The 13,171-nt window shown below is 49.6% G+C and overlaps 4 protein-coding genes across 4 annotated transcripts; all 4 read left to right on the top strand.

Moving 5' to 3' along the window:
• Positions 1-1,259: 1,259 nt before the first annotated feature.
• Positions 1,260-2,900, top strand: BO72DRAFT_31986 (monocarboxylate permease). Its single transcript, XM_040940552.1, has one exon. It carries the CDS (start codon positions 1,382-1,384, stop codon positions 2,636-2,638), a length of 1,257 nt encoding a protein of 418 aa, XP_040803600.1. The 5' UTR covers positions 1,260-1,381; the 3' UTR covers positions 2,639-2,900.
• A 1,552-nt stretch (positions 2,901-4,452) lies between these two features.
• Positions 4,453-7,329, top strand: BO72DRAFT_32137 (FAD/NAD(P)-binding protein). The gene has a single exon (XM_040940553.1). The coding sequence runs from the start codon at positions 4,575-4,577 to the stop codon at positions 6,918-6,920; it is 2,346 nt and encodes a 781-aa protein (XP_040803599.1). The 5' UTR covers positions 4,453-4,574; the 3' UTR covers positions 6,921-7,329.
• Positions 7,330-7,669: 340 nt separating this feature from the next.
• BO72DRAFT_445903 (MFS general substrate transporter) lies at positions 7,670-10,273 on the top strand. Its single transcript, XM_040944165.1, has 14 exons — positions 7,670-7,909; positions 7,967-8,044; positions 8,102-8,181; positions 8,230-8,311; positions 8,369-8,422; positions 8,482-8,552; positions 8,606-8,765; positions 8,824-8,877; positions 8,929-8,980; positions 9,037-9,144; positions 9,199-9,289; positions 9,345-9,468; positions 9,532-9,623; positions 9,710-10,273. Exons 1-14 carry the CDS (start codon positions 7,808-7,810, stop codon positions 10,044-10,046), a joined length of 1,485 nt encoding a protein of 494 aa, XP_040803598.1. The 5' UTR covers positions 7,670-7,807; the 3' UTR covers positions 10,047-10,273.
• Positions 10,274-11,434: 1,161 nt separating this feature from the next.
• Positions 11,435-12,855, top strand: BO72DRAFT_31976 (uncharacterized protein). Its single transcript, XM_040940551.1, has 3 exons — positions 11,435-11,600; positions 11,715-11,880; positions 12,060-12,855. Exons 1-3 carry the CDS (start codon positions 11,469-11,471, stop codon positions 12,536-12,538), a joined length of 777 nt encoding a protein of 258 aa, XP_040803597.1. The 5' UTR covers positions 11,435-11,468; the 3' UTR covers positions 12,539-12,855.
• Positions 12,856-13,171: the final 316 nt, after the last annotated feature.

The raw sequence follows: 13,171 nt of genomic DNA, 5'->3' as shown, positions 1-13,171 counted from the left end.
TGCAAATCGCAAGCTCTTGAACATCTGAAGTTCAGGGACAATCTGGCCTCTTGCTTTCATGAATAGATCCCTTCATGGATCAAACCCATCGTGGGCTTGCAGCTGGTCGCGGGCTGGCGAATCCTGCCCGGTTCGAATGGATTGAACCTACTAGGTACCTGTGAACGATATTGTACTTTCTATTTTGATGCATGCCAAGTGGCATAAAAGGAGGAAGGTAGTGTAAGTCAGGCTAAGAAAAGTCATAAAGACGATTGAAAGACTGGGAGAACAGTAGAACAAAGGCTGTTTGTTAGATTATCTGGTGGACTAAGAAGTGTTGTGGAAAGGCAGGTAGAACATTCGTCCCAGCAAAATGAGACTACTAAGAAAAGAAGGTCGAGTCTCTGGATTTAATAGAGCATCACGTGGATGTTTCCCTTGCCTCTACCATGCTCACTCCACAATTTTGTCCCTAAAGTCACCCAGTCACTTATCATCTAGACTCTCTCTTGGATGAAGATTACGGTCGCTTAGAGTCTGGTCTAGCCACGATCATGCAAGAATATGATGCTGCATCGCCCGTCCATGATGAGTGGCATCAGGAATGGCAAGTGTCGTTAAAACCTCAGCCCAGCAGTATACATACGAGCTAACACCTCATGAGCACAGAGAGAACTTCGCAATTCACTGTCAAGTCCCCTCCCCAACACCGAGGATCCCCAGCCAGCATTTTTGCATCAGACCAAATCCGAGCAAAGCTCTTTGTCCCGAAACCCCTAAACCAATGGCCATCACACACCCCTGTCAATGTCGAAATATTATTGCTAAAGCATGTTACGTTTCAAGGCCCGCTCCGATAAGAGGAAAAAAGGGGGCAACCCAACAATAGCGACATTATTCTGCAATGGAAATTTCCTCGGCTTGAGAAAGCTTACGCTTGCATGCAAATAAGACGGAGTTCCGCGATCCATGCATGCCAAGGTAGTCGCAACAGGGTCGAAGAGGTGTTCCCGCGGCCGCATTGCGTCCTCGTCAGCTGCATGCTTGGCTGTTGTGACTGTCATTTGTGCGGAGAAATCGGGGAATACCAAATTTGCACAGGACGAACAAGCGAACTTGCTCGAAAGGATAGTCGATGATGGCCCGTGACTCATTATCGAACTTGACTACGATTAGTGTCTAGGCAATCGGGAGCCAAGTACTCGGCCGATACCGCTATCGACTCATGACTACTGCACGTCGGCTTCTAGGATTGGGGTTTTAGTTATCAAAAGACATGCCATTGTTTCGCTACAAAAGAGTAGAAATAGCGCCCGGAAGCTCTAGAGTCAGGATCGAGCGATTTCAATCACCTTTGTTCAAGCATCTGGATTCCTAATTTCCTGCGCCAGCAGCAACCATGACCAAAACCATCGAAGATGATATCTCAACCTCTACCACAGAGTCCGTGGTGAAGCCGCCCCCGGATGGCGGAGCCATGGCATGGACTCAATCTGCCATGGGTCACCTCGTCTGCTTCAACACCTGGGGCTACCTCGCCAGTTATGGGGTCTTCCAGTCTTACTACCAAACCCACCTCGGGGTATCCGAGTCTGCAATCTCCTGGGTCGGGTCCATCCAGATGTTTCTCATCTTCTTCGTGGGTACCTTTTCGGGACGAGCGCTGGATGCAGGCTATTTTCGTCACGTCTTCTGCGCCGGCGCATTCCTGCAGATTCTGGGCGTCTTCATGACCTCTCTCTCCACCCAATACTGGCAACTCTTTCTCGCACAGGGACTCTGCACAGGATTAGGCAGCGGCCTCCAGTTCTGCCCCGCAATGGGTCTAGTGGCCACCTATTTCGACAAACGCCGCGTATTTGCGGTGGCTTGCTGTCTGGTCGGCAGCGGGACGGGGGGCATGGTCTTCCCCGGGCTGGTCAAGGGCCTACTCCCCGTCCTTGGTTTTGGCTGGACCCTGCGCGTTGTGGGGTTCGTCATGCTTGCCACCACTATCCCTGCCGTTGCGCTCTTTCGCACTCGTCTGCCCCCGCGCAAGTCGGGCCCCCTCGTGGAGCTGTCCGCCTTCCGCGACGAGCCAATCTATACGTTTTTCATTCTGGCCATCTGGCTCAACTTCTGGGGCATGTATTTTGCAGTCTATTATGTGGGTGCCTTTGGCCGAAGCGTGATCGGACTCACCTACTCCGACTCAACGAACTTGATTATTGTGCTCAACGCGGCCGCCAGTCTTGGACGCCTGATCCCCGCGTTCTTTGCTTCTTTCCACTTGGGCCCGCTGAATACCGTCATTCCTCTCTCGGTGGCCTCGAGCGTGCTGATGTTCTGCTGGGCGGCCGTGCACTCCACAGCGGGGCTCTACACGTTCGCCGTGCTTTACGGATTCTGCGCCAATGCGGTCCAGGGGCTCTGGCCACCCACACTCTCCAGCCTGATTACGGACCTCAGCAAGGCTGGCACACGGATCGGCATGGGCTTCACGATCATGAGCTTTGCATGTTTGACCGGACCTCCGTTGGGTGGCGCTCTCGTTGCCAAGGCCCATGGTTACATCGGAGCCCAGGTGTGGGCGGGAGTAGTTATTTTACTGGGTGCGATGGTGCTGTTGGGGGCGAGGATCTCGAAGACCGGATGGCGCGTCAAGGTCAAGATCTGAGATCATTGCCTTGCTCTCGGAAAAAGGGGAGCAGGTAAGGTAAGAGGTAGAGTAGGCTCGGGATAAGATTTGCCGGTGGAAAAACGTGGGGTTGCGTCAAAGCACGTTGTGGAAAGTCGAAACGATTGTTTTGGTGTCAAGTATTAGACTGAATGCCACATAATTAGATATGCATAAACTATGCACACTGGCCTGTTATTATTCAATTCTGTATACTCCGCACATGTGACCGGTAAAAATCCTAGGCCGAGATTCGAAGATTAGCGATCTTCAAAATATCTACTCCGTAATGCTAAAAATATCCAGGGGGAGGGGGAAGATGCCTGCATGCCAAGCCGTTCCCCGCTGCCCGCTATAAGGCGTTCTGTAGCTCCTGGCGGCATGCATGGTAACCATGTCACCTCCGACTCCGATTATTCCGGCTCGACGCGGAATTAGAGTAACTCGAAACGGGGGAGAGTCCGGGGAAGCAATGCGCATCAGCCGACGGATGATCCCTAAATTCTGGTTTCCTGTCTATTTTAGCCGAGCAAAGACCCTTCAAGCCTTAGAGGAAACTTTAGGCCAAAAATAGGGTCAATAGGGCAGAAGGGTCAGGGACCAATCATGATCTCGAAGACCGCAGATGCCACAATCCGCCAAGGAAATGTATGCCGATGGCATGCTGCCTTGAGTATCGATTGAAATCACAGTGAGGGCTGGTCTTTAGCGCTTACTCTGGAGTTTGCAGAACTCTGCTACTAGAGGATGCTATACGAAGTGCTAGACCCCTGTGGCGCCGACGATCGTCTTTATAGCTGAAATGATGTTATCCGGCCAGCTCAGTCGGGTAAATGTTCGCCCAAGAGGGTGATCAATCAGTTCTGAGGATCTGAGCGTCGAGGATGAATGCCGGTGAGTAGACCCGTGTATCATTTCAATTGTCCTCTACAAATTGGCAGTCAATGGGGTCATGCTTTTGTACATGTCTTGGCAAAACCCTGGACCAGGAGCTATCAGCCACGTCAGGTTCTCATATTTCATTGAAGCAGTAACTGCGGTTATACGTACCACGAGGAACCGAACTTGACTCGCGATTGACGGACAAGTCTTGGAGCGGAGGATTTTCTAAGGGCTTATTCAATCAAGACTCTTCGGGCTGCATGGCGAAGTATTACTGGATCGTTGCTGCATGTATGCTGAGCCAATCATTAGATCGATGCATTCTCACACATAAAACTTCGAGTAGTTTGTCACGGACCACTATTGTGTCCGTGGCAAATGATGCTTCACCCATGACCACGTTTCCAGTTGCGAAGGCAAGGATCATGTTCCTGGCCTGGTCAGCCGAGTCTAGATGTGAAGAAACAACCACCGGACTAAGATGAGACGATTGATTAACGTAATTACCGTTGCTCATATCTCTGACTTGCGTGATCTATCAGATGGCGCTAATGCTTGCTACCATGATAGTTTCGCTCTTGGATGTGCCGCGCGACGTCAAGAGCAATTCAAAAACGTCCATCGTGCAATAATGCATGTATGTGGCATTTTTCTCACCTGAGCAAGCGTGATCCTCTCGTCGGAAATTGCAGCATATTCGGTTTGGTCACGAAGATCTTCTTGGCAACAGACGCCGACAGTGAGAATGAACGAGGTATCCTTGAAACTCCGAATGGCTCACAGTGCAAGAACCGCGCTCATTGTTTGTAAAATGCACATGGAGAATGGACGGTCATGTTGAAAGCGGGGTCTTGGCGATCTATAACTGGTGACCAGAATATGGTCATGACTGTCTGTGGTTCTATTCTGGGAACCTCGTGATGGGTTATCAGGTTTTCCCGACACAGTCCGTACGCGTCAGAGTAGCATAAATACTCTTCCTCTATTCATGCTTAGAACCACTTCATAGTGCCCACACATCAACAAACCTCCACTTTCTGGTACCAAATTGACCATGGGTAGCTCACAGTCATTTCATTGTGATCCCAATATGGGTGATATCGTCATAGTCGGAGCTGGTGCAAGTGGCATTTCAGTTCTGATGCACTTGGTTGAGAAAGCCAAAAATGGGAAAAGCTTGCCGCCTGTCACTGTGATTGAGAAGGATACACGTTTTGGCCCTGGGCTAGCATATTCTTCTCTGTGCTCGGGCACCATCATCAACATGCACACCGACACAATGGGGTTATACTTCAATGATCCCAAGCACTTCTCACGTTGGAGAAGCGAGCTGGAGAGTGGGCCGTTTCCATCCCGAGATATCTATGGAGATTACCTCGAAGACATGTCACATCAAGCACTCAATGCGGCCCAGCAACTAGGGATGAGCGTTTCTTTCGTTCACGATGAAGTCACAGACATTGAGCGCCAGAATGATCAGTCATTTCTCTTGACTTTGAGCAGCGGTGGGCAATGTCTTGCAGGTCAGGTCGTGATGGCACCGGGAAACTTCACCTCTACCGCGTATACGCATCTTGTGAATCAACCACAATTTCTCGCCAGTCCATGGCCCACGGAAAGCTTGAAAAATATCCCTGCCGATGCTCCCGTTTTGGTCATTGGATCCCGACTGTCAGCTGTGGACACCGCTATAGCCCTTGCGCAGAATGGACACCAAGCTCCTATCACATTCATGTCGCGCAGTGGGCGAGTGCCTACAGTTCAAGGGGAGCCGGAGCCTTTTCCTCGCCGATATTCTCTTCACATACTTGCACGAGAGGTCGAAGCAAATCCAAGTGACGCTCTGATCAAGCTCATGACATGCTTGATGGACGAGATCGATTATATCAACAATGGCGATTGGAGCTGGTTTCGGAAACATGCCTCCCCGCTCAAAGAACTGCAAGCTGATATCAAGGCCGCACGGGAAGGAAACGTTCACTGGCAGACTGTTCTTCGCCACACCGCACCTGTTATAGAGCGATATTGGAGCTGTTTACCAGTCGAAAGTCAAAAATTGTTCTTGGACAAGTTCTTTAGTCCTTGGATGAGATACCGCCACGGGATGCCCCTACAAAATGCCCAAAAGATCTTGGACCTAATGGAAAAATCCCAATTGAACGTCGTCGCTGGTGAAAGAGTCGATTGGGACGCTGAAAGGAACGTTTTCTTCGCGAACACCTCATCGGGACTGGTTGAAACATCCTATGTAGTTGAGGCTACAGGTCAGGAATGCCATCTCGACCGGATTTCATCTTCGTTGATTCGGTCGCTTGTGACTAAAGGCCTCTTCAAGTCTCATCCAACAGGCGGAGTGGATGTCGATTTTGACACTTTTGAAGCAGCACCCGGACTGTATACTATGGGAACGCTAACGCGTGGCACACACTTCTATGTGAGCGCCATTGATCGTGTCGCGGCGCATGCTGCGCGAATCGCGGACGCGTTGACCCAAGACCCTCGGGCAAAGTCTCTCCATGTCGCCATTCTCCTGGGATCTGATTTTCTATCCCACATAATAGCTAGTGAGCTCATTCCAAAGCTTTTGTCTCAAGGGCACATGCCTTTCATTTTTATTTGTCCGGATGAACAAGGTTCAGGAACCCTCAAGGCACCGTCGCTCGCCCGGCGAGAATCGCATTTCTTTGACGTTGAGCTCTTGCGAGATCACTTTCAACCGCTCCTGCAGGCTCAAAACCTCAAAGACGGCAGGTTAATGACTATCGAGCAGATAGAGTCCACGTATGGACTGTTCGTGCAGGATATCTCTTCAGTAGATGACAAAACATTTCTGAACACACTCAAGCATCAATTCATCGACTTGGGAATTTTGCTGAGGGGCAGTGACCGTGCTCGAAAGATTGCTGCCAGCCATTTTTCCTCGGAGTCTGGACATCTCCTCAATCTGAAGCCCACATTTCGGCGATCGTCGAACGGCAGGGCCTCCAGAAAACCATCCATCCGCTATCAGATTACCGTTATTAGTGAAGCAGGAGATCTGAGTGAACTAACTGAGACTCACTACAAGAGCCTCGACTTGCTCCAAGATTTGGAAGATAGTAAAGATCATGCTTTTGGTCAAGTGGTCCAGGCGGCGCTACAGGTCACCGAGTCGCTGAGCCGTGGGAAAGGGTTGCCTAAAGCTGAGCCGACGCAAAGGCATATGACCGGAAAGCACCCAAGGGGGCTCTCCCACGAGGAGGCCCCAGCCTGGAGTCAAGACTTTGTTGTCAGCACCTTGGTAGACTCATTCGCATCGCCTGGCAAGAAGCAAGAATTGAGCACGTACCTGAACGAGGTTGTTCGTACTTGGTATGCAAAGCAGGCCAATGCAGAGATAGGCGATCGAGTCATGGTTTGAGGCTTTCCTGAAGGAATGACTGACCACCTAGGTAGGTGGTTGTGTGAATGTTGAATGGTTTCTTGAGGAAGCGCGGCAACAGGTGCGACAGAACCTTCCCGCGGCTGCTGTCACTTCCCCTCTTTTCTGTCCGGTACGGTACACACATGAGATGATTCGAATTTCCATTTCTGCTCAGCACCGTCCATTTCAGCGAGCTTCAAGAGCTATTACATTCGTTTCAGAGTTCTCTAAGAGTAGCCAGCTTGAGCTCAATAGCTTAAATTTCTTGAATTATTCCGTCCTCCATCTTTATGACTTGTCAGACTCGATTCTATCGTATACCACGTCCCGCCATCATTGGACTACAAGAATGCTATGCAGTCTTCTCTTCTTGGGCAAGGCTCTAGTATAGCATGAAGGTCTCTCTCTATTAGCTGTCATGGTGTCTTTGACTCCAAGTCTTACATGCTAGGGTGTATAATGCCTTTCCCCCCGTATAGTGGTGATCCTTTCCACTGACTGTCGGGTCTTGAAAGGGGTCCCGAACAAAATGATTAACAGCTACCCTGACATCAAGGCTGCTACGTAGCTATCTTGCTAACCCCGATAACGGCATGCTCATCCCGCACGGAGGCAAATCGATCGGACCGAAACGCACTCATCCCCTCTTTAAGCTTGATCATTCAAGTGGGGTATGGTCTAGAGCACGTCTTCGCTTCCCGTGCTGATGCCATTCGCACTATCTCATCGTCATAACGGCCGATCTTCTTCGGTAGTTGCGTCGATTCCCTCTAGATTATAATATAAAGCCTGGGTACAAGCAAGGGGGTCATGCGATCCACCATCCCTCAAGAGTCTTTGCTGGTTCTTCTCAATCGCAGTCGGTTCTCGTCAGATAAATGGGAATGGCTCCTCGTCAAAGGTATAGCAAGGACTTTCTGAATCAAGTCACAGAGCTCGAGCAGAATGACATCTGTCTAGTTGACTCAGATGCTGAGAGGGCGCTGGTAAGATCTCTATCGTCATTTAATTAATTATGAATTTTGAAGCTCATGGAATATTAGGTATGGCGTCTGGATGCGGTTTTCCTTGTTGTTGGGTTTTTGGGATATGCGTTCAAGTACCTCGACCAGACCAACATTGTAAGTTGACCATGCCTTTCGCTGACTGTAACGCCGAAGCTAAGAAGGATTCACCAGAGCAATGCATATGTGTCCGGCATGCAGACAGATCTGAAGCTTTATGGAAACGAGCTAAATTACTTCACCACATTCTTTAAGTGAGTTATTTTCCCCTACGCTGATTTACCCATGCTGATCGTATTTAGCATTGGCTACATGATCATGCTTTATCCCTCATGTATTATTATATCTCATATAGGGCCATCAATCTGGTTGCCTACATGTGAGGTCAGGAATAACTTTTTAGGCGCAATTTACGTGCAGCGCATTAATTCGAAAAATTAGGTTCTTTGGGGTATCTTAACGTGTTGTCTGTCTACTGCCACGTCTGCGAAGCAGGTAACAGCCCCTTCACTAGAAGAGTTTGCCACAGTTGGTTGAGAGTCTAACAATACAAGGTCTATGGCCTTCGCTTTCTCATAGGCTTCTGCGAAGGGGCCACCTGGCCGGGATACTTTACTATTATCAGGTATGCTCTTTGTAACTCATTCGCCTAAAACATACTGAGGCAATCGCTTTTAGTCAGTGGTATCTTCCGCATGAGATGGCATTGCGCATGAGTCTTTACAACATGGCCCAACCGGTCGGCGCCATGCTTTCTGGAGCACTGCAAGGTGCACTGTCCACAAATCTGAACGGCACGCTTGGAAGAAGCGGTTGGCAATGGGCGTTCATAATCAATGTGAGTAAGGATAATCGTGTCATATGTGCTACTGAGACTAAAATCATTGTTTGAACAGGGAATCTGTACGATCACTGTTGCCCTCCTTGCCTATGTAGCAACGCCTGGATTCGTACGCAACTTGACCTCCGAGATGCTGATGTACCACTAACATAATCCACAGCCGGAAAGACAGAATCCGCTCTCCAAGATCTATCTCAAGCCCCGACACATCGGTGAGCTAACTTACATGGCATATTCCTAAAAGACCCACATCCTGACACCTGCATAGAAACTGCTCTTGCGCGAACGCGTCGTGTCGGCCGGAGCCCACAAGTTGGGATCACGCCCAGAACATTCCTTCGCGCCTTGAGATTCTGGCATCTTTGGCTTTTCTCTAGTGTGTTCTTCAAGATATTCCACTATTACAGCAACAAAGCTAATCAAGTCTCAGTTGCATGGTGCATTGGCACGGGGACGACCCCAACGAACTATTTCAATCTTTGGCTCAAATCCTTGACTAACGCTGATGGAACAAAAAAATAGTAAATCAACCTCATCACCCCATTCATTTTTCACGTGCTGACTCCCGAAACTTAGTTCAGTTGCCATGCTCAATTATCTTCCCATTATTGGTCAAGCGATTCAACTCGTTGCCGAGATCCTCTTCAGTGGGTTCAGCGATTTCTTCGGCACAAGACTTCCTTTTCTGCTTTTGCATGCCGTGAGCACTCCGCGGGAGAGAGATCTCATCTTATCACAATGCGAGATACTAATATTTAGATAGGTAATCAACATCACCTCCCTTATAATTCTGGTCATTCGCCCGAGCAACGAGTCTGCCTACATGGTTGGATGGTATATGAACTACATCGGAGCGTAAGTGAATTGAAGAGGAACAACAATCGACCCCTTGTCCCTCCCTGATAAGCGAAACCAGGCTCACTACTGACCGGATGATCCAGCGTCTCCACAATGCTCCTATGCGCTTGGGCAACCGCGCATCTCGAGACAGAACCTCAAGTCCGGACAGTTTTATTCGCCACCGGCACACTCTTCTCATATCTCCTCAGCGCATTCCTCCCCATTGCCGCCTATCCCGCCGAGGAAGCACCCCACTGGCGCATTGGCGCAAAGCTGTACCTGGCTCTCTCGATGTTGGCAGCTATTCTTTTCATCACTATACATTTTGTTTTCAAGTGGGAGAAGCGCACACAGCAAACGAGGGAGGGCAACCAAGTATCCGGTCTAGAGCATGGCAATCGTTCAAAAGGGCGCTCTGAGTCCCGAGATGAGGTATAAGGCCTGTTTGACATGGTGGTTTGACCGGCTAGGTTACCCTGCCCATTCAACGATTGTGTCGCTTCCTTGGCCTGATACAATATCACTGCATTGTCTTTCTCGGACATGATCCTTGACCAATGTGACGTAATGCAGTTTTATCAAGGCTTGCCCCAAAAGAGCCCACGTCAACACTTGACTCGCTTACGAAGTATTTTGGATGTTCCTAAATGTTGGCCGTGCTATAAGAATACTTTCGAGCCAAATAGAACACTAGATTTCGATAAAAGATGACTTTCATCTCTAGAAGATTGATCACTTTGTTTGATCATTGGAATTGTGCCAATCAATGAGCACGAACTTCACATATCTCTCAGACAGCGCACAATACCTTACAATCATGTTCAGCCCCTATCTATTCATCTTGTGAATATGCCCACGATCTCGATCCTTCCACATGTCAGTGATAGTAGAGGTCTTGAGCTCAAGCAAAAACATGCGCTTGGTATCTGAAATACTCGCCGTAAAATAGCCTTTGAACTCCGCTAGGATGAACTGATAATAAATCTGCCAGAGCTCCGATAGTCGCAGACCCTAGAAGCATGATTGATAAGCCTCTAGAGGTGTATCCAGATCCGAGGCCAGGCATGTGTAACCGTTCAACTCCACAACTCCAGGTTTAGATTGACCCAAGTGCAGTGTCAGAAGTGGAAGGCTCTGATACTTATGGAAGGGGACTCGGAGTCTGATGGCGCGGGGAAGGTAGATTTGAGGGCTCTGCTTGCGGGGCACTGCGAGAAGATGTTAAGGGTTGACCATGTGCGATTATGAACGCAGCGTGGTCTCATGAAATTGAAGTAGTCTACCTTACGGGTCGCTTCCAGTGGCTGGAGCTAGTGGCAGGACATGAGGTGCACTATTGCTACTTGTCCCGAGTGTTATGGATCCTAGTATAGAGGTCTGATGTTGGAATGCTGGCTAGAGTAAATCAGAAAGTGTCAGGGCAGTTCTATGGAGAGTTTAACGATATACTAGATGATCTTTTGAGAAGCGATATAGTATACAGAATGAAGGCGAAGCGCCGAAGTCTGATCTCAAATTCGAGTGGGTGGATTGTAATCCGGGTCTACAGCACGGTTACCCCAAATCGAGTCATAGGCGTTATGCCAGGCCGGAAAAGAGACGCAAAGGTCCTGAACCAGCCTATGTTGCAACGGAAGGATCGCCTCCAACGGCGATAAAACTCGACAATGACGGAGATTACAAGCAATTTCTGGAACCTCCCCAGACGATCTCGATTTACCATGTGGAAGGGAGGGTCTAAAAATAGCGGGCTGGAAATGCCAAGAGATGAGCAGCATTCTCGGGCCGGTCCCCAATCAGCAAAAAAGATCTCCCCGCGCCCTTAATCCAACTTCACTCCTTGGTTCAGATCCTGTCGCAATGCCATTATCGAGCCAGCCACCACCCCCCATGAATCCTACTGTAGAGGAGGTAGAAGACGAGAGTAGGCCTAGTCCAGGTAGCGGTGGTGGTGATGCCAACGCCGCGCAACAGCAATTGTCATGGGCTGAGGTGTGTAAAAAGCTTTCTCCCGGAGATGACCGCACGAGCTGGTCATCCTACCGGCTCACATTGTACGGTGTTGTTGGATTTGACATGTGAAAGCTGACCTTGTGGATTGTTTAGGTTTGCGCCCAGCACGAGTCGCTGCTGGTATCCCACCTCGCGCTGCTACAGCAGGTCCAGGGCGAGGTTCCGTCCAATGGCGATGCGTCGCGGTTGGTTACCAACATGTTGGAGCGGACGAAAAAGTTGATGATGCAGTTCAAGATCATCAAAGGCAAATTTGTGAGTTGTTCGTTTGCTTCTCCCCATCGCGGGTATGGGTGCTGTTGACATAGTGCTAACACGCCGGCATAGGGTTCCAGTAAGTCACGTTGCTTCCGCCAGGCTGCGGAAAGTTTTTCTCTGCAGGGAAATTCTTCCAGTCGAAGCTATGGGTCATTGAAGATGGACCTAACTTTGTGATAGGAAATCTAGATGCTGAGAAAACCTTGCACTCGAACTCTGGCTCAGATCCGTCATCTTCTCATCGGACGAGTGATTCGTCTGGCAATGGCCCTCGGGCGAGAGATCGGGCGAAACGGGCACGCGCAGAAGCGAGCGAACGAGACGAGGAGACTATTGCTGCAGTACCAGATGCAGAGACTATGTCGGCCTTTGCTGACCCAGCCCGTCATCACAAGCGTAAGCGCTTAATGAAGGTGCTGCCTGGGGGTGAGGATGACGTTAGGAGCATAACTCCGGTGTCGATTGACACGGAGGACATCTCTGAGGAGGTACAACGAAGGCTGGCTATTCGAGACGAGCAACGCAAAAAGCGCAGCAATGCTAAAGCAGAGAAGCGCAAACGAGACAGCATGACCTCAACCGGAAGTGCACCTTCTCCTGGCGGTCCTACGAAGCAACCCAGAAAAAGGATCAAAGCAATCCAATCCCATGAGCGATGAAGACATCGGAGAGCGCTTCCCAATCCAATCGTACGGTCGCTCTTTCGAATCGCAGTTGGGCAAAAGTGTCTAGCCAGACTTGACAAGATGGTAGCCCTGCTGCCACATGGTGCTTCACTTATTGGGACGGAAGTTCCGACGAGGCTTCCTGCACGCAATCTGATCGTACCTGGAAGCTTAATTCCGATATCTCTGCAGGGCTGTCTCGCGGATTGGCTCGACCAGAATCCCAAGCCGCAGCTGGGATGATCTTGCGTCACCCCCAGACTATGCCAGACTCTGTGCTAAGCTTTCTGCAAGGGTACTGTGGCTACAGGGTTGCATCTGGCTGTCATTTCTGAGGCAAGCTCACCGGAATCTTCACTTCAGTAGCAGAATCACCTTGAAAGCATCATGACATCGAATTGTTAGTGCGGCCGAGCAAAACCAGCTCTTCTCCTCGCGGCTCTCCTCGGTCTTTCTTCTCTTCTCCTCTCTCCAGACTACCAAAAAACAAAAAAAGGAGTCTCAAAAAACTGTTCTTGCTTTCAAAATCTGCTTTCACGTACTCGCGTTGCTTTTTACACCTGAACTTGAAATCCGTATTACCCTGATCCTCATAGAACACGAAAAAGTTCTATCTGTGTCCCGAAC

The sequence above is a fragment of the Aspergillus fijiensis genome (genome assembly GCF_003184825.1).
Source record: "Aspergillus fijiensis CBS 313.89 unplaced genomic scaffold BO72scaffold_12, whole genome shotgun sequence".
Taxonomy (NCBI): Eukaryota; Fungi; Ascomycota; class Eurotiomycetes; order Eurotiales; family Aspergillaceae; genus Aspergillus; species Aspergillus fijiensis.
This window is presented reverse-complemented; position numbering and strand designations above follow the sequence as displayed.

Bases quoted from the DNA above. Each gene is read 5' to 3' on its own strand.
- BO72DRAFT_31986 (XM_040940552.1), top strand. From the start codon at position 1,382: ATGACCAAAACCATCGAAGATGATATCTCAACCTCTACCACAGAGTCC.
- BO72DRAFT_32137 (XM_040940553.1), top strand. From the start codon at position 4,575: ATGGGTAGCTCACAGTCATTTCATTGTGATCCCAATATGGGTGATATC.
- BO72DRAFT_445903 (XM_040944165.1), top strand. From the start codon at position 7,808: ATGGCTCCTCGTCAAAGGTATAGCAAGGACTTTCTGAATCAAGTCACA. The intron at 8,312-8,368 runs GTCAGGAATAAC...TCGAAAAATTAG, and splicing joins TCTGGTTGCCTACATGTGAG to GTTCTTTGGGGTATCTTAAC. The intron at 8,981-9,036 runs GTGAGCTAACTT...ACACCTGCATAG, and splicing joins TCTCAAGCCCCGACACATCG to AAACTGCTCTTGCGCGAACG.
- BO72DRAFT_31976 (XM_040940551.1), top strand. From the start codon at position 11,469: ATGCCATTATCGAGCCAGCCACCACCCCCCATGAATCCTACTGTAGAG. The intron at 11,601-11,714 runs GTGTGTAAAAAG...TGGATTGTTTAG, and splicing joins AGCAATTGTCATGGGCTGAG to GTTTGCGCCCAGCACGAGTC. The intron at 11,881-12,059 runs GTTGTTCGTTTG...ACTTTGTGATAG, and splicing joins CATCAAAGGCAAATTTGTGA to GAAATCTAGATGCTGAGAAA.